Source organism: Castor canadensis, chromosome 13 (assembly GCF_047511655.1).
Source record: "Castor canadensis chromosome 13, mCasCan1.hap1v2, whole genome shotgun sequence".
In the NCBI taxonomy this organism is placed as follows: Eukaryota; Metazoa; Chordata; class Mammalia; order Rodentia; family Castoridae; genus Castor; species Castor canadensis.
In genome coordinates, this window is record NC_133398.1 from 105,073,798 (window position 1) to 105,099,438 (window position 25,641).

Sequence of the window (25,641 nt, forward strand, 5' to 3'; positions counted from 1 at the left end):
AGTCGCTGATTGGGTAAAGATTGATTCTGTAGCACCTTCATTTAGCAGGAACATAAAATTTCACCCCTATGGTTGTTCTGTGAGTTGCATTAAGAATTTAGGAAGGTTCTGGAAGTTCAGTTTGATCTAGAAGTCACTGCCTCCATGCAGGCTTCTTCCACAGCCATTCCAAAGCATGAAGCAGAAGTGAGAGCCACCTGAAGGGTGGGGGTCATGGTTTAAGACAAAGCCTGCCTGTCAACACAGGTAGAGGACAATGACATGTGGTCCAACTGGACTTTGTTTTGTGGTCTTGGTCATAAGAGGATGAGAAGAAGTCATGAGAGTTTAACAAGTCTCTTCCTAGGAAAACAAGTGTCTGGATATGTATGATGAGATAGGAGGTAGGAGGTTGTCTTTGTCACTGGGGCTGCTGTGACAGAGTCCCATAGACAGGTGCCTTAGACAGCCTGCATCTATTCCTCACAGCTCTCGAGGCTGGAAGTCCCAAGATCAGGGGGCCTGCGTGGTGAGTTTCTTTGTTCACAGATAGCCACTTTCTCGCTGTGTCTGCACATGGAGAAGAAAAAATGTTTGCTTCTTCCTTTCCTTATAAGGCCACCAATCCCATCTTAGGGGGATTGACCTCATTGAATCTTAATTATTTTCAAAGACTCCAACTCTTAATACTATCTCATTGGAGATTAGCGCTTCAACATCCAAATCAGAGACATCAGGACTCCATCCATCATGTCACCAGTGCTTATAATGCCACTTATGGTAACAGAATCACTCCAGAATATGCCTGTAGGATGAGGTGGTGATGCTGGTGTGAGATGAGGAAACTGAAGCACAACAGAGATTACAGGACTTCTGGCTGGAGCTGTATAGCACCTTCCTAGGGACAGGGGATTTTGCCACCAGATCAAAATCCTGGGCTCTTGTTCACCTGGTTCTGTCCCTTCCTCTGCATTTCTACCTCCACCTGTGAGAAGGGAATCTTGCCTTGAGCCCGTGGCTTTCCAACCTAATTTCAGAACTCTCTGTGCAAAGGAACTGCCACCTAAAAATCCAAAATGTAACTGGAAAACAGAGGCGCCATGCTGGTGGCAGCAGTGTGGAACCTTGAGTCCTGAACACTCAGTGCTTCCCTTCTGCTGGCAGCTCCGCAGAGGGGGTCAGAGCACAGGCTGCTCTTGGTGCTGATGGTGTCTGATTCCAGACTCAGCAAGTGATACCATAAGAGTTCTGCAGGAAGCATGCTTTCTGTTTTCACAGGGGAAGGAGGCGAGGGGACCAAGGCCCCTGGGCTGTCATTCCTCTGGAATGCCGGCAGACCAGTAGGCTTTACCCAAAAAGGGTTGGAGAAGGGAACATTTTGCACACTCATTTTTTTTAATGTGCTATCCACATTTAGCTTATTGCCACGGCATTTAGTCGTCATTTAGAAACCCACTGTTTGCAGGTTGATTGTGTACTTTGATTGCTCAGGATGAGAAATGATTTTGACATTTAGCTACAATCTGCATTGGTGTCATGACCCCTCCACCCCACGATTTCCCTGTTATTGGAAAATTACTAATGGACAATCTGTGAAATGGATTTTTTAAAGGAAACTCTAAAAGGAGATGAAATCCCAGAATAACATTCCTAATTCTCAACCAGGGACAACTTTGACCCCAGGGGATGCTTTGATGATTTTAAAAGACATTTTTGTTTATCACAATGCCACCCATGGGCCAGGAGATGCTCTTGCTGTACTGTGGGTTAGACCAAGAAAACTGTAAAACCACTGGCCCATGACAGGGAATGAACCAGCCCAAAAGGAAAGGACACCACTAATAAACCCTCGCTTTTGTTATATAAATTTCTAAATGGTATCCAAATATTTTAGAAACACCACGTTTAAAGCAGAACACTAATTTTTTATTATCATTCAGATGAATTTTTATTATCATTTATATTTTCTTATTAGGTTTCCAACATCTTGGCTAGTGATTTAAAAAGAAAATGCCTGAAGTCTCCAGATGCCTGAAGGCCCCTAAAGACACTAATTGTCTTTCTACAAGTTTTTTTTTAATTGTGGTAAATTACACACTGACAACATTGTACAACACTCACCGCTATCTAGTCCCCAAACATTTCTGTCACCCCCATATAAAACTCTACCCATTGGCAGCCACCCCTCCCCTCGCCCCTGGCAGCCATCAGTCTGTATGGGTGTGCATTGTCAACACGGCTTATGTAAGGGGCATATAGTATGTGGCCTTTTGCATGTGGCTTCTTTCATGTAGAACAATCTTTCAGAATCGTGGCATTTACAGCACACCATTGCTTTTTTGTGAAAATAATATTTCATTGTATGGATATACCATATTTTATTTAACCATTATGGTTGATGGGCATTTGAGTTGTTCCTAACTTTTAGCTAATATGACTAGTGCCACTAAAAGTGGCACATATTTGTTTGAATACCTGTTTTCAATTCTTTTAGATAAACACATGGAAGTGGAATGGCTGAGTCATGCAGCATTCTATGTTTAGCTCATGGAGGAACTGCCAAACCATTTCCCACAGTAGCTGTCCCAGTGTGCACTTCCACCAGCAATGAATGTATGAGGGGTTTGCAATGTTTTAGTCATTCTGCAGCTTCACCACTACTTGTTAGTTTCATTTATTATTGTTAGGCCCACCCTCACGAGTGTGAAGCTGTACTCACAGGGTGGCTGGTTTGGCATTGGTTTGGCATTTCCCTAATGGTGGGGAATATCCTCTGTGTGCTTATTGCACACTTGTTTATCTTCTTTGGAGGAATAGTGATTTAATGTGATTGCCCATTTTTAGTTGGGCTGTCTGTTGCTGTTGACTTTCAGAAGTTATTCATGTATTCAGATACTAGAACTTATCAGTTATATGTCTTTCAAACATTTGTGTTCTGGAGGTAGCCTTCGATATTTTTTTTTCAGATGGGGGTCTCACTAAGTAGCCCATGCTGGCCTTGAACTCAATTCCTCTGCCTCAGCCTCCCAAGTGCTGAGATTCCAGATGTGTGCCACCAAGGCTGGCTTCACTTTCTTCAGTGTCCTTTTATGTACAAGTGTCTTTAATTTTTGAGATGCAATTTATCTACTTTTTCTTTTGTTTCTTGTATTTTTGGCATCATATATAAGAAATCATTGTCTCATCCAAGGCAAGAAAGATTTATTCCTATGCTTTCTTCTAAGGGTTTTATAGTTTTAACACTTATAGTTAGGTCTTTGATCCATTTTGAGTTAGTTTTTATGTATGGTGTGAGGTAAGGCTAGTCCCAGTCTTCAGCATGTAGACATCAGGTGGTTCAAGCACCACTATTGAAGAGTCTCTTCTCTCCCTCACTCACAGGTCTTGACACCTTATCAAAATTCAATTTTTCAGGCTGGGTGCCAGTGGCTCACACCTGTAATCCTAGCTACTTGGGAGTCAGAGATCAGGTAGATCATGGTTCAAGGCCAGCCTGGGTAAATAGTTCATGAGACTTTATCTGGAAAATACCCCACACAAATAAAGTCTAGTGGAATGGCTCAAGTGGTAGAGCATTTGCTTAGCAATTGTGAGACCCTAAGTTCAAACCCCAGTACTGCCAAAAAAAGAAAAGTTCAATTTTCTATAGACACATGGGTTTGTTTCTGGACTTTGAATTCTCTTCTATGGCAAAGCATTCTATTCTGTATTCTACATGTAATCTTCTGCCAGTGCCATGCTGTTTTGACTACTGTTGCTTTGTGGTAAGTTTTGAAATTGCTACACAGTATTTTGTACATTTCTAAAAAGTAATGAAGGGTTTCAAAATGACTACCTCTTTCTTTCTATAGAAAATTATGTAAAATAGTGCAGAAATATAATTTCTTTGGAATTTCCAATTTCAAAGTCTCTGAAGATAAAAAGTCCAATATTAACGTATTCAGTGGTAATAAAATATTTTAATTTTTAAAATTTTGAAAATTGAAAATGCTAGAGGAGATTCCAAGATGGCAGCGAGAGGGAGGAAGCAGAAAGCATGCCTCCTAAAGTGAAATCTTGGAGAGATGCTGGAGACACACCTTAAAGGCAAGGTCACCGAGAAGAGGCAAAACTTTGACTCCTCCACACCTCTAGCCTTCACAGATCATCTCCACTTCACGTTGAACGGAGAAACCAGGAGGGCCCGTGGGTTGCAGCCAGACACCTGTGCCCAGATGGCTTGGGAAGACACGGACCACAAGGTGAGCTAAATGGTACGTGGTATTCCCACAGACAACCAAGGGCCAGATCAGCATAGCCCCCTGGACAGACTGAGCCCCACCCAGGGAAAAAAGGGAAACTGAGTAATAAGCAATAAGAACAATAAAGACACATAGCAAAGAGGGTGGGGAACCCTAAGTGCCAAAGGGGGTGGGAGGGGAATCCCTCACAGAACTCTAAATAAACAAGCCAGGCTCAGAAGGCAGGAGTGGTGGCACAAGCCCAGCAACCAGGAGCAGGAAAGCTTGTAAAGGTGGCGGAGGGAGGAAAACACCACAGGAGGTGGGGGGAACCCACTTCCCATGTGAGCTGTAAACAAACACACTGGCCTGCAGGAGCAGCAGCACACGCCCAGCAATCAGGAGCAGGAAAGCTTGTAAAAGTGGTGGTAGGAGGAAAACTCCACAGGAGAGGGGGGAAGACCCACTTCCCACATGAACTGTAAATAAACACGCAGGCCTGAGAAAGTGGGTGCAGTGTCACCTCCCCCAGTGTGCTTGGAAAAGGGAAAGCTTGTAGCAGAGGCTCATGCACAGGAGAACTCTGAGTAAACAAAGCCTGAGGGGCCAGGTGAGTACTAAGCTCACCCCTGAGATCTGCATAAATAAAGCCTCCAGCAACAGCAGGCTGAGATCCCTGGGCAGGCAAGCCACAGCTGCAGATAGCCATTCACAGACCTGTCTCCAGACTCTTTTTTTTTTTCTCTTCTCTCTCCCTACCTTTGATGAGAAAACATCCAAACTACACCTGCATGCTGAAAAACTTACTGAAACTGTATTGCATTTGAACTTGGGACACTTTGTGGGTTTTTTGTTTGCTTGTTTTGTGTGGTTTTATTCTATTTTATTTTTCCCTTTTGATGAGACAACTACAGAACAACAACTGAGGCAAGATCTCCAGGATTGATTGGAGGCTGAGGGATGAACACCAAAATTATTAAGACTGAAACTTCATTGCATTTGAACTTGGAGATTTTTTTAAATTTTTTATCTTTTTATTTTTTACTTATTTTATTTTATTTTATTTTTATATGTATACATATATTTTTTAATTTACTTATTTTTTATTTTTATTCTTATTTTTATTCTTTTTATTTTTAATTTTCAATCCTCTGTCTCTCTAATGTTTGTTCAGCTTACAGTTGATTAGTACCCTATCTTTCCCTGTTTATATCTTTGAAACTCTTTTGTTTCTTTGTTTTGTTTTTTTCTACTTGTTTGTTTTTTCTGTTTTCCTTTAACTTCTTTGCTTTCCATCCCCTCTCACCCTTCCATTCTAAATATCACTAGTGCTATTATTACAAGCCAGAAAATACTTAATTGCACCCAGTACAGGGACAATAACAACACCAAGGGCAATGATGGGAAGACAAAAAAAACAGGGAAACCAGTTTCCCAACAGCAAAAAATTAGTACAGGAACCAGAGGGAAATGAAGACAACAGATACTCAGATCCAGACTCCAACAAAATGAAGATAAACTATGCCAAAGAACCCAATGAAGTCCACAAGAATAATCTAAAAGAAGAAATACTACAGGTACTCAATGAGATGATACTGGATATGGTCAACCAAAATGTACAGGAGACACTCAAGAAATTCCAAGACAACAAAAATAAAGAATTTAAAAAAGCAAAAGAAGAAATAAAGGAAACCATAGAAGCACTGTATAAATACCAAAGTGAAACAGAGAACATGATTAATAAAGAAATAAATGAACTCAGGACAAAAATAGACAACATTAAAGAGGAAATAACCCAGGATATGGAAAACCTCAGAAAAAAGAACGAAACAGAATTGCAAAACAAAACAGAAGGCCAATCCAGCAGAATAGAACAAACAGAAGACAGAATCTCAGAACTCAATGATGAAATGGTAATTAAAAAAACCAAAGAACTATTAATTAAACAACTCAAGACCTGTGAAAAGAAAATGCAAGAACTCACTGACTCCATCAAAAGACCAAACTTGAGAATTATGGGCATCGAAGAAGGAGAAGAGGTGCAAGCAAAGGGAATGTGTAATATAGTCAACAAAATAATAACAGAAAATTTCAAAAATCTAGAGAAATCTATGCCCATACAGATGCAAGAGGCTTCCAGAACACCAAACAGACCAGATCAAAATAGAACTACCCCATGACATATCATCATTAAAACAAGTTCAGAAACTAGGGAAAGAATATTGAAGGCTGTAAGAGAGCAAAAACAAATAACATACAAAGGTAAACCCATCAAAATCACAGCAGACTTCTCAACAGAAACATTAAAAGCAAGAAGAGCATGGGGTGAGATCTTCTGGGCACTGAATGAAAATAACTTCAACCCCAGGATACTCTACCCAGCAAAACTATCATTCAAAATAGATGGAGCAATAAAAGTCTTCCATGATAAGCAGAAACTAAAACAATATGTGACCACAAAGCCACCACTACAAAAGATTCTTCAAGGGGTTCTGCACACAGAAAATGAAACCCAACATAACCATGAAAGGACAGGCAGCACCAAACTACAGGAAAAGAAAAAGCAAGACAGTAGAGAGTAACCTCAACTTAGGAACACACAATCAAACCTTCAAACAACTAAGACAACTAAATGACAAGAATCACCACATACCTATCAGTACTAACACTTAATGTTAGCGGACTTAATTCCCCCATCAAAAGCCACCATTTGACAAAATGGATTAAAAAGGAAGATTCAACAATTTGTTGCTTACAGGAGACCCATCTCACTGACAGAAATAAGCATAGGCTTAGGATGAAAGACTGGAAGAAGATTTACCAAGCCAATGGCCCCCCAAAACAGGCAGGAGTAGCAATACTTAACTCTGACAAAGTAGATTTCAAACCTACATTGATTAAATGAGATAAAGAAAGACATTCCATACTAATAACAGGGGAAATAGACCAAAAGGAAATAACAATTATCAACCTCTATTCACCCAATGTCAACACACCCAATTTCATCAAACATACCCTGAAAGACCTAAAAGCATATATTAACTCCAACACAGTGGTTGTGGGAGACTTTAACACCCCATTATCATCAATAGATAGGTCATCCAAACAAAAAATCAATAAAGAAATTCAAGATCTAAAATATACAATAGATCAAATGGGCCACTTGATGTCTACAGAACATTTCTTCCAACTTCCACACAATATACATTCTTCTCAGCAGCCCATGGAACCTTCTCCAAAATAGATCATATCCTAGGGCACAAAGCAAGGCTCAGCAAATACTAGAAAATAGAAATTACACCATGCATACTATCTGATCACAATGCAATAAAACTAGAACTCAACAACAAAAGTAAAGACAAAAAACATGCAAACAGCTGGAAACTGAATAACTCATTACTTAATTAACAATGGGTCATTGATGAAATAAAAGAGGAAATTAAAAAGTTCCTGAAATTCAATGAAAATGAAAACACAACCGACCAGAACCTATGGGACGCAGAAAAGGCAGTCCTAAGAGAAAAGTTTATAGCCATGAGTGCATACATTAAAAAGACTGAAAGATCCCAAATCAATGACTTAATGATACATCTCAAACTCCTAGAAAAACAAGAAAAATCAAATCCCAAAACAAGTAGAAGGAGAGAAAAATAAAAATAAGAGCTGAAATCAACAAAATAGAAACCAAAAAAACATACAAGGAATTAATGAAACAAAAAGTTTGTTCTTTGAAAAAATAAACAAGATCGACAGACCCCTGGCAAACCTGACTAAAATGAGGAGAGAAAAAACTCAAATTAGTAGAATCAGGAATGCAAAAGGGGAGATAACAACAAACACCATGGAAGTCCAGGAAATCATCAGAGACTACTTCAAGAAACTATATTCAAATAAATTTGAAAATCTTAAAAAATTGGACAGATTTCTAGATACATATGATCATCCAAAACTGAACCAAGAGGAAAAAAATCACCTGAATAGACCTATAACACAAAATGAAATTGAAGCAGCAATCAAGAGTCTCCCCAAAAAGAAAAGTCCAGGACCTGATGGATTTTCTGCTGAATTCTATCAGATCTTTAAAGAAGAACTGATACCAACCCTCTTTAAACTGTTTCACGAAATAGAAAGGGAAGGAAAACTGCTAACACATTTTATGAAGCCAGTATTGCACTTATCCCCAAATCAGGCAAAGACACCTCCAAAAAGGAGAACTATAGGCCAATCTCCTTAATGAACATTGATGCAAAATTCCTCAACAAAATAATGGCAAACCGAATTCAACAACATATCAAAAAGATTATTCACCATGACCAAGTAGGCTTCATCCCAAGAATGCAGAGGTGGTTCAACATATGAAAATCAATAAATGTAATAAACCACATTAACAGAAGCAAAGACAAAAACCACTTGATCATCTCAATAGATGCAGAAAAAGCCTTTGATAAGATCCAACACCATTTTGTAATAAAATCTTTAAGAAAACTAGGAATAGAAGGAAAGTACATCAACATTATAAAAGCTACATACGACAAACCTACAGCCAGCATTATACTTAATGGAGAAAAACTGAAACCATTCCCTCTAAAATCAGGAACTAGAAAAGGATGCCCACTATCTCCACTCCTATTCAACATAGTACTGGAATTCCTGGCCGGAGCAATTAGGCAAGAAGAAGGAATAAAAGGAATACAAATAGATAAAGAAACTGTCAAAATATCCCTACTTGCAGACGACATGATCCTATACCTTAAAGACCAAAGCACTCTACTCAGAAGGTCCTAGACACCATCAATAGCTACAGCAAGGGAGCAGGATATAAAATCAACATAGAAAAATCATTAGTATTTCTATACACTAATAATGAACAAACTGAAAAAGAATATGTGAGAACAATTCCATTTACAATAGCCTCAAAAAAAATCAAATACCTAGGTGTAACCTAACAAAAGATGTGAACGACCTCTACAAGGAAAACTATAAACTTCTGAAGAAAGAGATTGAGGAAGACTATAGAAAGTGGAGAGATCTCCCAACTCATGGATTGGTAGAATCAACATAGTAAAAATGTCTATACTCCCAAAAGTAATCTACATGTTTAATGCAATTGCCATCAAAATTCCAATGACATTCATGAAAGAGATTGAAAAATCTACCGTTAAATTTATATGGAAACACAAGAGGCCACGAATAGCCAAGGCAATATGCAGTCAAAAAGAGGTATCACGATACCTGACTTCAAACGATATTACAAAGCAGTAACAATAAAAACAGTATGGTATTGGCACAGAAACAGACATGAAGACAAGTGGAACAGAATAGAGGACCCAGATATGAAGCCACACAACTATAATCAACTTGTCTTTGAAAAAGGTGCCAAAAACATACAATGGAGAAAAGACATCCTCTTCCACAAATGTTGCTGGGAAAAGTGGTTATCTGCCTGCAGAAAACTGAAACTAGTTCCATGCCTATCACCCTATACCAACATTAACTCAAAATGGATCAAGGATCTCAATATCAGACCCCAAACTCTAAAGTTGATACAGGAAAGACTTGGAAATACTCTGGAGTTAGTAGGTATAGGTAAGAACTTTCTCAATGGAACCCCAGCAGCACAACAACTAAGAGATAGCATAGATAAATGGGACTTCATAAAACTAAAAAGCTTCTGCTCATCAAAAGAAATGGTCTCTAAACTGAAGAGAACACCCACAGAGTGGGAGAAAATATTTGCCAGCTACACATCAGACAAAGGACTAATAACCAGAATATATAGGGAACTTAAAAAACTAAATTCTCCCAAAACTAATGAACCAATAAAGAAATGGGCAAGTGAACTAAACAGAACTTTCTCAAAAGAAGAAATTCAAATGGCCAAAAAACACATGAAAAAATGCTCACCATCTCTAGCAATAAAGGAAATGCAAATTAATACCATGCTAAGATTCCACCTCACCCCTGTTAGAATAGCCATCATTAACAACACCAACAATAACAGGTGTTAGCGAGGATACAAGGAAAAATGAACCCTCTTATACTGTTTTTGGGAATGTAAACTAGTTCAACTGCTCTGGAAAAAAATTTGGAGGCTACCTAAAACACTAAACACTGATTTACCATTTGATCCACCAATACTACTCTTGGGGATAAACCCAAAAGACTGTGACACAGGTTACTCCAGAGGCACCTGTACACCCATGTTTATTGCAGCACTATTCACAATAGCCAAGTTATGGAAACAACCAAGATGCCCCACTACTGATGAATGGATCAAGAAAATGTGGTATCTATACACAATGGAATTTTATGCAGCCATGAAGAATGAAATGTTATCATTCGCTGGCAAATGGATGGAATTGGAGAACATCATTCTGAGTGAGGTTAGCCTGGTCCAAAAGACCAAAAGTCATATGTTCTCCCTCATATGCGGACATTAGATCAAGGGCAAACACAACAAGGGGATTGAACTTTGATCACAAGATAAAAGCGAGAGCACACAAGAGAGATATGAGGATAGGTAAGACACCTAAAAAATTAGCTACCATTTGTTGCCCTCAATACAGAGAAACTAAAGCAGATACCTTAAAAGCAACTGAGGCCAATAGGAAAAGGGGACCAGGAACTAGAGAAAATGTGAGATCAAAAAGAATTAACCTAGGAGGTAACACACACACACACACACAGGAAATTAATGTGAGTCAACTCCCTGTATAGCTATCCTTATCTCAACTAGCAAAAACCCTTGTTCCTTCCTGTTATTGCTTATATTCTCTCTTCAACAAAATCAGAGATAAGGGCAAAATAGTTTCTGTTTTTTCGAGGGGGTTGGTGGTATAGGGAGGGGGCGGAGTGTGTGGTAAGGGAGGGGGTGGGGCAAGGGGGAGAAATGACCCAAGCATTTTATGCAAATATGAATAATAAAAAAATAAATTAAAAAAATTAAATTAAAAAAAAGAAAATGCTAACTACCCGGATATGATCATTATACCTTGTATGCATATAGTGAATTATTACAATGCACATCAGAAATAGGTACAATTACAGTAATAGTAATTTAAATAGTAATCACTTGGACCCATAACCTGTCCTGACGAGAACTCACTTGTCAGTGAACTCAGTCTGAACTCGTGAATCTATTCATAGATTTAAAATTCATGCCTCGTGTTCAGGAAGTAGTTACGTTTTGATTGTGGGATACACCCCATCGGTAATATTAGATTCTATGCAGTTCTTTTATTTCCTTTATAAAATGGGAAAAATCCTGAACTCCCAAGCACATTTCACTCCAAAAGTTTTGATCAGGTAGTTATCTCATGACACTCAAAACTCTGATGATTTTCTGCGTTTGATTAGAAAACTACAAACATCAATAATAATCACAATTTGTTTTATGCAACTAGTATTTATGCACAAATGGCCTGAGTGTTGATGGGTGCCCTAGGCACTTTGCCTACTGCCTCTCTGAATTCATTATGGACTGTGATTCCAGACAATACGCTCTGGAATTTCTTACCTTAATCAGGTCCTTTGGTTTAATTCCCTTAAAATCCAAATGCTCACACCATCCCCAAGGGGCATGCATCCTGCCTCTGGTACATCCGATGCAATACCATAACCCATTAATCAAGGGTTGTTTTGTTCAACTCACAGTTCTCCTATAAGATTTTGAAGCAGAATTTTCAATCATTTTACCTGCCCCCTTATAAGACTCATAAGTTAAACAGTTTACCCAGTGTCACCAAGCTGGTAAGTGGCAGATCTGTGAGAATTTTTCTTCTCTCACATGTTAACTTTCTTTGACAAACAAGGCACTGGGCCATAGCCACCATTCCCAGGAAATAACAGAAAATCCTATACTTTCTACCCAAACCTTGTCATGATTCATACAGTTCATACAGTTCATACAGTTTCCTGCGTGATGGGAAAAATAGACAAATGAGAGGAATTCAAGTAGGGAAAACTCAGGGTGAGCAGGGACCTCCAGGGAGTGGGGTAAATGATCAACCAGCTCACGCTAACATTCACGGAGGTCTCAGGTGCTTCCGTGTCCACTTCTTATTCTGAACTTGCCGAGTGATCAAGAGGTGTCTGTGAAGCACTAAACATCCACTGTGTGTCAGTTTGGAGCTGAGTCTTGTGGGGGTTACTGAAGAAGACCCACTGCTTTCAAGTCTACTGGGAGAGAAGAGGTCACACACACGAACAACAGTCACCAGGACAAAGTTATGTTCATTATAAATGCTCCAGGAATTCAGGAGTGAGATGTCAGGTGGTCTGAGGTAGTCATGGGACTCTCCGTGGAGAGGTCTTGACAGGTAGGATTGGAAAATCCAATAGAAACTCCAAGATAGGAGTGAGCACAGCACATCATGGGCCTATGTGTCTGTCTGAGTGTGCCTGAGTGTGTCTGAGTATATGTGTGTGTGTGACTGAAGAAAAATAGTTATGGAAGAAAGCTGACTGGATTCGGTGGCACAACATTATCCTCAATGTCTTTTTGAAAACCAGACAAAGACTTTGGCCTTGAAGTAAGAAAACTGAGGACCCACTGGGAGTCAGGGGCAGGTGAGTGGCATAGTGAAGCCATTCTAGAATGAGGTTAGATCAGCAGTGATGGCAAGACGTGGAAATGAGTGATTCATGTTGATGGTGAGGACCTGGATTTGGGGTGGCTGGGAGATGCATAGGGCAGAGAGCAGAGACGTTTCAAGGCAGGCCAGTGGAATCAGAGGTGCTTTGAGAGAATCAGAGTGGAATTAGTAACAGATAACATTTGAACATGGAGTGTGGTACTAATGCCATAGATAGAGAGGGTAGACAAGGAAATGGCTCTAGAACACATTTGATTTGTATTTTATTCAACCTGAAATTGTAGTGTTTAAGTGAAACTATCAAAACTATGCTAGACTATGCCAATATGGTAGACTCCAGTCACATGTGGCAAGGTAAATTTAAATTTAAATTAGAAAAAATTAAAGCTTCAGTTCCTTAGTCAGCCTAACCACATTTCAAGTACTCCAGAGCTGCTTATGGCTAGTGGCTACCAGATAGGGCAGCATGGGCATAGAATATTCCATCACCTTAAGATGCTCTGGTGGACAAGACTGGTCTAGAGCTCAGTAGCCAAAAGCAGCACATTGGTGAGGGGGAGGGCTCAGGATGGAAATGGGGAAATGATGAAGCAAAGTCAGTGGATCATCTCTTAAGGAGGAGGGTCAAGAGCAAATTTTGGGACACGTATGAAATTGGAAAGAATAGAAGAACAAACAGGAATTGCTTGAGGTTTGGAGGACGTGGAAGATTAAGCAGAGTGTAAAAGCCTGGCAACAAAAAGAAGAGACAATTTCAGTGAAGAAGGAGTGGTACCATTGTTGAATGCAGCAGCAAAGTCAGAGAGAAAGAGGACCCAAAGAAAAAAATTGTTTAGTAACCTCAGGTCATTTGTAACCTATGAGACTTGATGCAGAGTGGAGAAGAGTTGTCTACAGTGGGGATGTCCCCTGCTTTCTCAGACTGTGTTTTCAGGATCCGGGAAGAGCTTCAGTGAAAGGTAAGGCTCCAGGGGCTCCTTTACGAGGGTGGCCAGAAAGAAAGGGAAAGGGGAGCAGAGCCAGCTGCTGAGAGAAGAAAAGAAAGAAGGGAAATACATGACATTGGTACCACCAAGGGCTTCATGGTCAAACTATGGTTTTGTTCTAAGAAAAGGAAGATGGACCCATAAGACAGACATCTCCAGGCATTGGTAGAAAGGACTGAAACCCAGAGGACATCCATGGGATTGAGCAGCCTTCACGGCCAGATGGATGAGCAAGGGGAGGGAAGAAGGGCTTGGTTTTGGGAGATTGGCTCCTCTGCCTTCCCCAGTCCCCTCCCCTCCCTTCTTCTTTAGAACTGATTTGCTTTGGGTGATGAGTTTATTGTGGACTAATACTCAATGCTTTATGTATATTACTTCATTTAATTCTTCAGGACATTTGGAGCAATAGATATTTCAATGTTCATTTCAGACAAGAAATTGTGGCAGAGGGTGGTTGAATAACTTGACCGGGCTCATACAACAAACACGTGACAGAGTAGGAATTGGGACCTGGTTCTGTCTGGTGCCAAATCTTGTGCCCTTGGTGTCCTCTGTGCTAATGTGACCAGCCTTTTCCTGCTCTGGTGAGTGACTTGGTCACAGCTGTGATCATGCCCACATAAGGATGTGTTTGCCCTCTATAGTCATAATTCTCCTCTTGTTACTGAAGGTGGAAAAATAGTTGTGAGAAAATAACACATGTAACACGTTCCAGTGTCAACCCAGCCTCCACGGGGGACAAAATGCTTAGCAACTCTCTCAAAGTAACCAAGACAAACCCTGACCTTTCAGCACTGTCTCCATGTAGAGTTAAATTTGTCTTCAGCAAATATGGTTTGAATAAATCAAAACCTCCTGTGTTAGCTATTTAACTGGGAAGGTAATATTTCCAATCTGATTTAAATTTTTTCTTTTGCCAAATTCCGCAGGGCAAAATATTAAAAAAAAAAACTTTCCCAAGTGGGGTAAAAAAGAAACTTTCCCAAGTAGTGCATTGTTCTAAACCATCACTGCAGTCATAGTAAATATTACCTATACCTTACAAACAAAGTCTGGCATTTCCATGGTAACTGCTTTTACCCAGCTGATTTGCACCATGCAGTTTGTATAGGGCCATTGGCAAGACCTAGCTGTCTCACAAAGTTCAGGTGTCAATATCAAATGAATCATCTAGGGTGAATATTAGAAAGAAAAATATTGCACGAAAGCTCTCTCCTATCCATCCACCACCTTCCCACACCCTACCTCTTTGCTACTGTGATAACCCAGCATCCAGAGCATCCCAGGGTCAGTCAGCCTCTCAAAGTGAAGGCACCAACTGCATTCTGCTGTGACATCTCTATATGTCTAAGTGTGTCTGTTGGAAGGGAGGTAGAGCCCACGCTTTATTTACTGATGCTACCTCCCTCTGAGTGTTCTTGAGTAATAGTGTTTCATAATGGTCGGGATGGAGATTTGATGGCCCCAGCCAGATGTGAACTTGAGAAAGTGCATATTGCCTACCTGTGATTCACCCCAGGATCCAGATGGAAGTGATGTCCGAGGTCAGCACTAATATCCGTCCAAAGGTGTCTCGTATGGAGAACATATGGTGTGAGGATCTGTTCTCTCCCTTGACTTTGGCTGAGTCAACCTGCCTGCAACGGCGTCCCTCCAAACAGGAGGGAGTCACAGGAACAGTCTGTGCCTTTCCTCCCCTCTACACCCTCCCCATCCTCCCAACCCCACCCTGTTTCTATTTTCTAGTCTCCAGGAAGGCAGGAAGGAAGAAACATGCCCCTTCAACCAAATCAGTTCTGTTTTGTAAAATGAACCCCAGCTCACCTCTTCTGGGAGACCACCCCAGAGTGAACTAGGATCTCAAAATATCTCCCATTCAAGAAATACACTGAGGACCTGGTGGGTGCCAGACTGCAACAGACTCTGACTTCAATGTGAAGGTGCAGACTGGCATGTGACCAGTCCCTACACAGGGCCATAATGGTCAGTCATATGGGTACCTTCAAAGGAGGTTAGTTGTCCACTGTGGGAGTCAGGGTGTCAAACTAGTCATAGAGAAGTGACTTGACTAACACCATCTATTGTTTTCCATATAGCTACCAGGCATCATCCATCAACTGCATTGTATCATAAGTGGTAGCTCTGCATACCCACATACAAGCTGACTTTGTATCTCCTTAGATAACAAAGATGTTGAGTGTGAAAAGCTGGTCTTTATTACAGTGGGTTCAATAGCTGATTCGTCCAAAATGGAGCTGAGAACATAGTGAGGGCATAGCTGTCTTTCCTCTGCCTCCAGAACTGAGGGGACCAGTGGAGGTAGTTTGTGTGAGGAGGTGGCTGTCCTATGATAGGCCTGTGGAGGGCAGAGACCCTGTTCTGTGTGTCCAGATGAGGGATAGATTGGCAACCAAGCCCTGAAGCTACAGAGGTGGTGGCTTATGCTAGTACTTTTATCTGACAGCATTTCTTTGGTCCAATGGCATCCATGCTTTCACCATGACTTCAAACTCTTGAAGTGCCCTGGCTACCCTTGCTCTGTGACTTGGGAAGCCTCCTGCCTTCCACGCCCAGGCTCTTCATCAGCAGAACCACAGAGCCAGTTGGAGGCACTCAGCACTTAAGCTCCAAACTGCACTGTACAGCCCCAACCCGAATTGGTCTCAATCAGCTCTGAGTCGTTGGGCCCCAGCCTGATAGTAAGTACTGAATAAATATTTGTTGAATTAAATTAAAGAGAATCAAAGTCTAATACTCTTTTCAAAGGACATCATTAAAGAGAGATCCCGGCCAGCTGCACTTAATTTAATATAAAAAGTAGAGCAAGGGCTTAGATCTTGTACCTGTCCCCAAGACTTGCAAAGTGGCTTTGGTGACTTGCTCTTTAAACTGGTCTAAGTTGGCTTCCTCAGATGTAGATTCAGACAGATCCTGGAGCCGTGTCCTATGTTGTTAAATCTCTGACAGTAAAGGGGAAAATAAGTTGATTATCCAAAGTACTTAAATGTGTCCTTATAAACTAAAGAAAGTCTTCAAGCAGCTTTTTGGTGTCTAAAAAAAAGAAAACGTGGTATAAAACTTCTGTATGATTAACCATGTGTCCTGATTTGTACAACTCAAGCCTAAAAAAAAATCAGAATTGTCCTGATCGTGTGCTGTACTGCTTGCAAGGCATTGATGATGACCCTCTTTCTCTACATTCTCTGGTGCTTTGGTAGAGACAAAAGGGAAGAAGCACGGCAGGAATCAAAGCCAGGAAAGGTGGGACCATTCTGAGTCACACATCAAGCCACTGATTCTATTCCACCGTTAGCTCACCTGGGTGAATATGTTTACCTGTGGGTTTGGCAGATATTTTTCCAGTTGTTATGTGCCAGCCTTGCTGCCAGTACTTGTCAAAATGTGTCCCAGAACCTGACTCCTTTTCTGGCTACCATCTGCAATGGCTCAACAAAGTTTTGGAGTTTTTTTGGTGTTTTGGTGGTACTGAGTTTGAACTCAGGGCTTTGCACTTGCTAGGCAGGCCTTGTACTGCTTGAGCCACACCTCCAGCTCTTTCTTCGCTGGTTAGTTTTGTGATAGGGTCTTGCTTTTTGTCCAGGTTGGCCTGTACCATGACCTTCCTACTTTATGCTTCCTGCCGAAGCTGGGGTGACAGGTATGCCCAGCTATTGATTGAGATGGAATCTTGCAAACTTCTTGCCTCGGCTGGCCTTGAACATTGATCCTCCCAATCTCAGCCTCCCAAGTGGTTAGGATTACAGGCTTGAGCCACCAGTGCCCAAGGCAATAAAGTTTTATTTTATTTCAAAGAACCCTCTGCCTCCTCCTCCTTCTGGGAGTCGAACCCAGGGCCTCACACTTGTTATACAGATACTCTACCCCATTTGATCCATACCCCTGGTCAAAGAGAACCCTCAGTCTTAAGCATTTCAGTTCTACAGAAGAATCTTACATAAAACTCTGAAAACCCCAACTAATATTACCCTCTTCCTCTCCCCCTCCAATTTGGTAATGTCCCTCTCATCCTTTCTTCAGAAAAAGAGGAAAATCCCTGGACTCATAGGCTTAATTTTCCCTGGCTGAATACAGAATGGTGACCCAGGGTTATCTTCTTCAATAGTAAGAAGTCACCAAGAGGGGAAAAGGGAGAAACAAGCAAGAAAAAAGAAAGGAAAGGAAAGGTCTGGCAGAGTAGCTCAAGTGGTAGAGTGCCTGCCTTGCAAGCATGAGGCTCTGAGGACCTCCAAAAAAAAAAAAAAAAATTGGTCAGATTTAAATACAATGTAAATCAAGTAACATATTAAAATACAGAGAAATATATTTTGAGAGTTATTTTCTTTTTTTATTTTATTTTATTATTTATATGTGCATACAAGGCTTGGGTCATTTCTCCCCCCTCCCTTACCACCCACTCCGCCCCCTCCCTTCCCCCCCCACCCCCTCGATACCTGGCAGAAACTATTTTGCCCTTATTTCTAATTTTGTTGTAGAGAGTATAAGCAATAATAGGAAGGAACAAGGGTTTTTGCTAGTTGAGGTAAGGATAGCTATACAGGGAGTTGACTCACATTAATTTCCTGTGCGTGTGTGTTTCCTTCTAGGTTAATTCTTTTTGATCTAACCTTTTCTCTAGTTCCTGGTCACCTTCTCCTATTGGCCTCAGTTGCTTTTAAGGTATCTGCTTTAGTTTCTCTGCGTTGAGGGCAACAAATGCTAGCTAATTTTTTAGATGTCTTACCTATCCTCATATCTCCCTTGTGTGCTCTCGCTTTTATCTTGTGATCAAAGTTCAATCCCCTTGTTGTGTTTGCCCTTGATCTAATGTCCACATATGAGGGAGAACATACGATTTTTGGTCTCACAGAACTATTTGCCCAGGCTGCCTTCCAACTGTGATCCTCCTGATCTCTGCCCCATGAATAGCTAGGATTATAGATGGTTTGGGTGTGCCTCACCTCAGCATACTGTTAGTGTCCATCCAGCTGTGCCCTGCAAACATAAGGCTGTAACAGCCCTCTGTGGTCCCGAGATCGGGCCATGGAGAAGTCTGTGTCCACAGCATCTTCAATTTGTGGTTGCTTAAGTTTATCTAACTTGTATAAGTACCAGGCCACATGTCATGTCATCTGTAGAGCTCCTACCTTTTCTGTAAAGTTGGTTTTTTTTTTTTTTTGGTGGTCCTAGAGTTTGACTTCAGGGCCTAATGCTTCCTACGCAGGTACTCTTACCAAGTGAGCCTCTCTGCCATCTCTGTTGTATGGAAAATACCCTGATGTTGGGTATTTTTAAGTTAGGGTCTCAAGAACTATTTACCTGGGCTGGCCTCTAACTGAGATCCTCCTAATCTCTGCCTCCCAAGTAGCTAGGATTACAATCATGAGCAACCAAAGTCTGGCTCTGTAAAGTTTAAATGCTCCCAAATGCTAGGGCTAGCTCAATGGTAGGGCACTCAGTTAGCATGCATGAGGCCCTGAGTTCAATCCCGAGGACTCCAAAAGGAAAAATGATGTTCCTAGATGTTGACAATTTCTTCGATTTCCCCAGACTGATGCTTTTCTTTATCAAAAAGCCATTTCAATCATTTACTGAAGGCTTTATAGTCTTCTATGTTTTGGTGAAGAAAATTACAGTATTTTTCCCATGGCTAAACCAGTAGAGTAGGAATGTGGGTTGTTCCTCTGCCTAGCACTCCATCCAAAGAGACAGATCCTCTCCCCGGGGCCTCCCCACTTCACCCACGGGAATCTTTCCACTGCCCTGCTGGTTTACCACGTGTTGTCATTGTTGCCTTTTGTCATTTTGTATAGAAAACAGATAGCTTTGCTTCTGCAAGTGTTTCTGAGCTTGTGGGGGACAGGGAGAGAAGGATAGGGAGTGAATCCTTCTGGTTGTAATAAGCAACATTATTTCTTGGGTTCCCATCTCTTTCTTAAAGTCTCCTGATATCTGCCATCTAGGTAAACAGATGCCTAATTGCATACTTTTTACTTCAAATAACATTTGCTCACATTCCACAGGGACTTCACTTTTCTTTTATTAGGAGGAGTGAACCACAGTTAAATTTATAGGAGTTCTTGAAGTGTGTTTTGCTTACCAAAACAATAGCTTAGCAAGAATAATTTTTCTTTTTCTTTCTTTTTTTTGTTGGGTCTAGAGTTTGAACTCAGGGCTTCACACTTGCAAAGAAGGTGCTCTACCACTTGAGCCAAATCTTTAATTTATTTTGCTCTGGTTATTTTGGCGATGGGGTCTCAGGAGGCCTGGGCTGGTCTCAACTTGTGATCCTCCCAATCTCAGCCTCCCAAGTAGCTAGAATAACAGACTGGGCACCAGCTCAAGAATAGTTTTTCTTTTATTTCAGCGGCACTGGGGCTTGAACTCAGGGCTTTATGCTTGCTAGGCAGGCACTCTTACTGCTTGAGCCACTCTGCCAACCCTTTTTTGTGATGGGTTTTTTCTAGATAGGGTTGTGAGAACTATTTGACTGGATTTAAGCCATGACTGTCCTAATTTCTGGCTCCTGAGTAGTGAGGATTACAGGCATCAACCACAAGTGCCCGGCCACATTTCTTATCCTGGATAAATTATCTGGTAGTAACCAAGGGAAGCATCCAAACTCACCCACCAGTCTCTGAGCCTCCAGGGTCGGGGCCATCCCCAAGGATTGTTGGGCACTGAGCAGTAAACGATATTTCAAAGAAATCTGCAGCAGTGTCTCGTACCCAGCTGCCCTTCTGCGGTGTGACCTCAGGACTTGTGCATCACAGAGACAGGCTTTAACTAAGAGCATGGAAAAGTGATTGGATGTAATGCCCAGACTGGTCACAGGAGACCTGCTGTGCCTGCCCCCTCTCTGTATAAAACACACCCAAAATAGAGTAACTCAGGACAACACAGAAAAACAATTTGCCAAAACAACTTATTTGTATAAGTGAACAACCACCAGATGTTGGGGTAACCAGGCACTTCTGAACTTATCAGACTAATTAGACTAAACTAGAGACACATACAAGGAAAGGTACTTCAGATGGCAGCATGGTACAACCTGTCATTTCATCACAGACCACTCCCTTGCACTTGTCACCGGGTAACCAACTCCTGCCTGTCCTCACACTCAGATCTGTGCCATCCTCCCTGCCGCCAGTGCTGCCCACTGAAACACCCTCTGAACCTTTCACCTCAACACCTCCATGGTAGGTTTATTAACCCAGTACCTGACCACCTGCATTGACTCTTTTGGGGTTTTTTTCTTTGGTGGTACTGGGATTTGAACTCAGGACTTCACACTTGAAAGGCAGGCATTCTACCACTTGAGCCACCCCTCCAGCTCCTGCACTGACACTTTACATTGACTCTTTAGCTCTTATAGACTCTGCCCTTTCCACCTTTCTGTAACCTCGAAATACTTGCTTAGAATGTGGTGTGTGATTTGAGTGTTATAGGTACTAATGATTCAGATTGAAGTGGAATAAAGAATTTGCCATTCTCGGGCTGGTGAAGTGGCTCACATGGTAAAGTGCCTGCCTAGCAAGCATGAGGTCCTTAGTTCAAACCCCTGTGCTGCCAAAAAAAAAAAAAAGAAAATTTGCCATTCTCATTGTCATGACTTCAAGCAAAACCAGGAGTACTCAGTGAAGAAGTAAAGTCCATAAAAATCAATGTAGTTTGTGAATCTATTGATATTTAATAAATTCTGACACTGGAAGAACATGAGCTTGACAGTTAACATGGCTCACTTATGATATTCCTTCTGCTTCCTTTGCTGTTGCACATTCCTGAGCATTTTTTTTTTTAAAGACCCAGCTTCCCTGAGAAAGGGACCACATGCAAACAGATATCCAGCCAACCTCTAGTTGTTCCAGCCCTTTGGGCCAAGGTCAGGTATACAGAGGGAGCCATGTTGGATGTGTCAGCCATAAGCCCCTGGCACATCTGCTCATTGGCACCACATGAAGCAGATCTACCCAGAATAATTCTGTTCCAGCTCCTGACCTATAGAATTTTGCACAGATAAAATGATGGTCACTCATTGTGCTCTCTCTCTCTCTCTCCCTCTCTCATTTCCTCTTGTCTCTGCCTCTCTCTCTAGCTAATTTTTGGATAGGGTCTCACACTCTTTGCCCAGGGTCAACCTAGGACTGAGGTCCTCCTACCTGTGGTCTTCCACATAACTGTTGTTACAGGTGTGCACCACCCTGGGAGCAGGTCTTGCTAACTTTTTACCCCGGCTGACCTCAAACCATGATCCTCCCTATCTCAGCCATTCAAAAAGCTGAGATTACACGTGTAAGCCACTGCACCCAGTCTGATGGTTTTTATCTTAAGCCACTAAGTTTCTGTGTGGTTTATCATTCAGTGAAACAGCCAAGTGGCCAGATGTAGTAAAGGCTTCCAGAAGCCTGGCAGTGAATGGTGGCAGGAAAATCCAGGCACAGCAGGGGGTGCCACCAAGCTGCACAAATGCTTCACAGCCCCTGGTTTCCATGCACGCTAGGAAGCACATTAATATCAGAGATTCCAGGCAGGCACTGGAGGCTCATGCCTATAGTCCTAGGTCCTCGGGAAGCAGAGATCAGGCAAGCCCAGGCAAATAGTTCGAGAGACACTAACTCGGAAATACCCAACACAAAACAGGGCTGCTGGAGTGGCTTAAGGTGGAGGCCCTGAGTTCAAATTCCAGTACTGCAAAAACAAAAACAAAAAATTAGAGATTCCACAGATTGAGTCAAATCCTGAGATTGGAGCTACCACTGAACACAGATTTAACTCTGCAGACTGGGAGAAAAGGCACTCAGAGGGCCCACAAAGGACCAAAATGTGTCTCAGAAACTGAACTGCAGACTTCTTTTCAGGTGAGACCAGATGCACAAAATAATTCAATATGTCAACCATTCTGATCAGAATACTTGCATCCAAATCTGCTTCTGCACTTGGCTCCATTATCTCTTTGGATCTTTGTGTCTGCTGTGCAATGGGCTAGGAGTCCCCTTAGGTTCCAGGGAGGTGCAGAAATAGAGGGGCAAAAATAGATGGGGGATGATGATAGCCCACTGCTGAAACACAGAATGCAGAGGGAGAATGTTGATGGAGGAAACCGTAAAGGAAGCCAGAGCCCAGAAGAAACCAGATAGACTGCCAGCTGTAGTTGTAGTGGGAGTGAGGGTGTGCCTTCTTGGGGAAACAAGACCAGGCCCAAATACAGGCCAGGCTTCATTAAGACATACATTCAAGCCCAGCACACCTGGTGTTACCACCTCACACCTGTAATCCTAGCTGCTCAGGAAGCAGAGAGCAGGAGGATCACGTATCAAAGCTAGTCCCTGGCAAAACCCATCACACACACAAAAAAAGGGCTAGTGAGTGGCTCAAGGAGTAGTCCCTCAGTTCAATCCTCAGTACCACATTCCAAAAAAAAAAAAGACACACATTCTAGTTAGATGGGAGACACAGTTCTGACCAAGAGCAAGTCAGGGAAAAAAAAAACAAAACCAAAAGCAAGTCAGGCCTCCAACTCCCAAACAAAGAAAAAGATGTGCCTTGTTCTGATTTGAATATGAAATGTCTCCACAGACTCATGTGTTGAATGATTGTCGCTCAGCTGGTGGCACTCTTTTAAGAGGTTCTGAAACTTTAGGAGGTCACTGGGGATGTGCCCTTGAAAGTGATACCTGGTCTCTGGTCCCTTCCTCACTCTTTCAGGTTCCTGTCCATTCTGAGTAACCACCTCCACAGGATCCTGCTGCTGTGATGTTCCACTTCACCCAGACCCAGAAACATGGAGCCAAGTGACCATGGACTAAACCTCTGAAATGGTAAGCCAAAAAAAACAATTCCTCCAAGTTGTTTCTTGGAGGTATTTTATCGCAGCAATGCAAAAGTAACTAATATACTTACATAGGAAAAATTCTCACCAGCAGTTCCTCTCTGGGTTATTTCATGCAAATAAGGGCTTCAAATAATAGAGAGGTCCTTTTGGACTAGTCAAGATCTGGGCTCAGCTGGAGGCAGCTCATCGGTTAGCTTTGACTAAGGTGAGGCAGACCTCAAGACTCCACCCAACCTGTGCCTGAGTAGGATGGTCGTGCTTTTAACTCTGGAGTTCTCTGAGCCCAGGTTTCCACTGAAGTCCTTGTTTCGATTTGCCATGAAAAAGCAAACCAGGTATGATCTCTACTAGGCCCCTTTTCAAGTAGCTAATGGTTTTATCCCCACTTTAAGGTGGTTCCTACGTTTCTCAGGGGTTGGAGGGGGGCATAGTCTGGAAGAAACTGCTGTCCCTGTGGAATTGGGACAGGCCAAGGCTGAACAGTTGGGAGCAGGAGAGATGTACGGGCTGAAAACCAAGTAGTGTTGAAGACCTGTGTATAGAGCAACCAACTCCCCCCCCCACATACACATTGTTACCCAGAGGCAGGCTAGAATTAGGGAAAATTTGTGACTTTTTAAGACCTGATTTGCAGCACCCTGTTCCCCCTCCCTGACCGGTCCCCTCTGAGCCCAGAGAGCCCCATTTCAATTGCAAGTCCTTTGCTAAACTACAGTGGAAATTTCCTCCCTTATGGACTTGGGGTACAGGAGAATTAGCACAGGTGTACGCATATGCCGCCCAGCTCCTCCCCCTGGCCCAAAGGCCATTGCAAATGGGGAGTGACACAGATTTTCTCCCCACCTCCAAGGGGATCCTCCTGATCTCTGCCTCCTGAGCAGCTAGGATTATAGGTGCCATGGGCCTCTCCAGGTGTTTCAGAGCCACTTGGTGTCCACCTCACAGAGAAGTTTCTGTTTCATTGTCATCTACCATGGTTTGGTCACTCGGCAGCAGCCCTCTTGGGAAACACTGAATCCTCTATCTACATCAGTCCTGGTGGACAGAGTGACCATCTGTGTAATCCACTATAAGCCCTGTACACAGAATAGCAAGGAGTAATACATGCGCTCAGGAAGGACGTGGCCAGCTGGAGTACACACCGAGGTGTGTGCCCAGGTGAACAGTCCCTCATGCTGGAACAGAGGAGGTGATGGCTAGGGATAGCCAGTTCTGTCTACTCCTGCCATCCCTGTCCATCTCCCAGAGCTTCAGTCACCTTTTTTTTTTTTTTTTGGTGGTACTGGGGTTTGAACTCAGGTTATGGTACTGGGATGCAGCTGAGTACAATGCTTGACTAACATGAACGAGGCCCTGGGTTCTTCCATCTCCAATACTATAAAAGATCATAAATCAACAAACAAAGAAATAGTTTTTTAAAAAAATGTTGTTATGAAAAAATGAATAGCTGGACTGGTGGAATGGCTCAAGTGATAGAGTGCCTGTCTAGCAAAGCATAGCAAACACGAGGCCCTGAGTTAAGCCCCAGTACTGCAAAACAAAACAAAACAAAAAAAAAGTGAATAGATGAAAAGCAAAGAAAGGGCTTTGAACCAGTTACTTGATGTTCATATGCAAAGAAATTGTGAACAATGGTTGTTCCATTTGACTTCTGGCAAAGCCCCTTACTTGATTTTTTTTTGTTGTTGTTAGTGTTGGGGTTTGAACTCAGGGACTACACCTTGAGTCACTCCACCAGCCCTCTTTTGTGATTTTGTTTTGGGGAGTGGGGATAGGGTCTCAGGAACTATTTGCCTGGGCTGGCCTTGAACTGTGATCCTCCTAATCTCTGCCTTCTGAGTATCCAGGATTACAGATGTGAACCTCTGGTGCCCAGTTTTGGCAAAGCTCCTTAAAAGAGAAGCACACAGCCAGGTAGCTCAAGCCTGTAATGCTAGCTACTCTAAGGCAGAGATGAGGAGATCAAGGTTCGAAGCTAGCCCAGGCAAAACAGTTCCCAAGACCCTATCTTGAAAATACCCAACACAGGGGTG

The 25,641-nt window shown here is 42.1% G+C and overlaps 1 protein-coding gene across 5 annotated transcripts in view; it reads left to right on the forward strand.

Moving 5' to 3' along the window:
• The window catches only part of LOC109678496 (alpha-1A adrenergic receptor-like), a 171,820-nt gene that overhangs the window by 69,332 nt on the left and 76,847 nt on the right, over positions 1 to 25,641 (forward strand). For 3 of the 5 annotated variants that reach the window (XM_074052402.1, XM_074052403.1, XM_074052404.1), the window contains 2 exons: positions 4,114 to 4,220; positions 23,482 to 23,594. In XM_074052402.1, the coding sequence (XP_073908503.1) occupies positions 4,114 to 4,220; positions 23,482 to 23,502 (128 nt within the window). In that variant the 3' untranslated portion in view covers positions 23,503 to 23,594. Of the gene's footprint in view, positions 1 to 4,113; positions 5,205 to 16,229; positions 16,479 to 23,481; positions 23,595 to 25,641 lie in introns of those variants that run through there. The other 2 variants (XR_012440537.1, XM_074052405.1) reach the window with 2 other exon arrangements.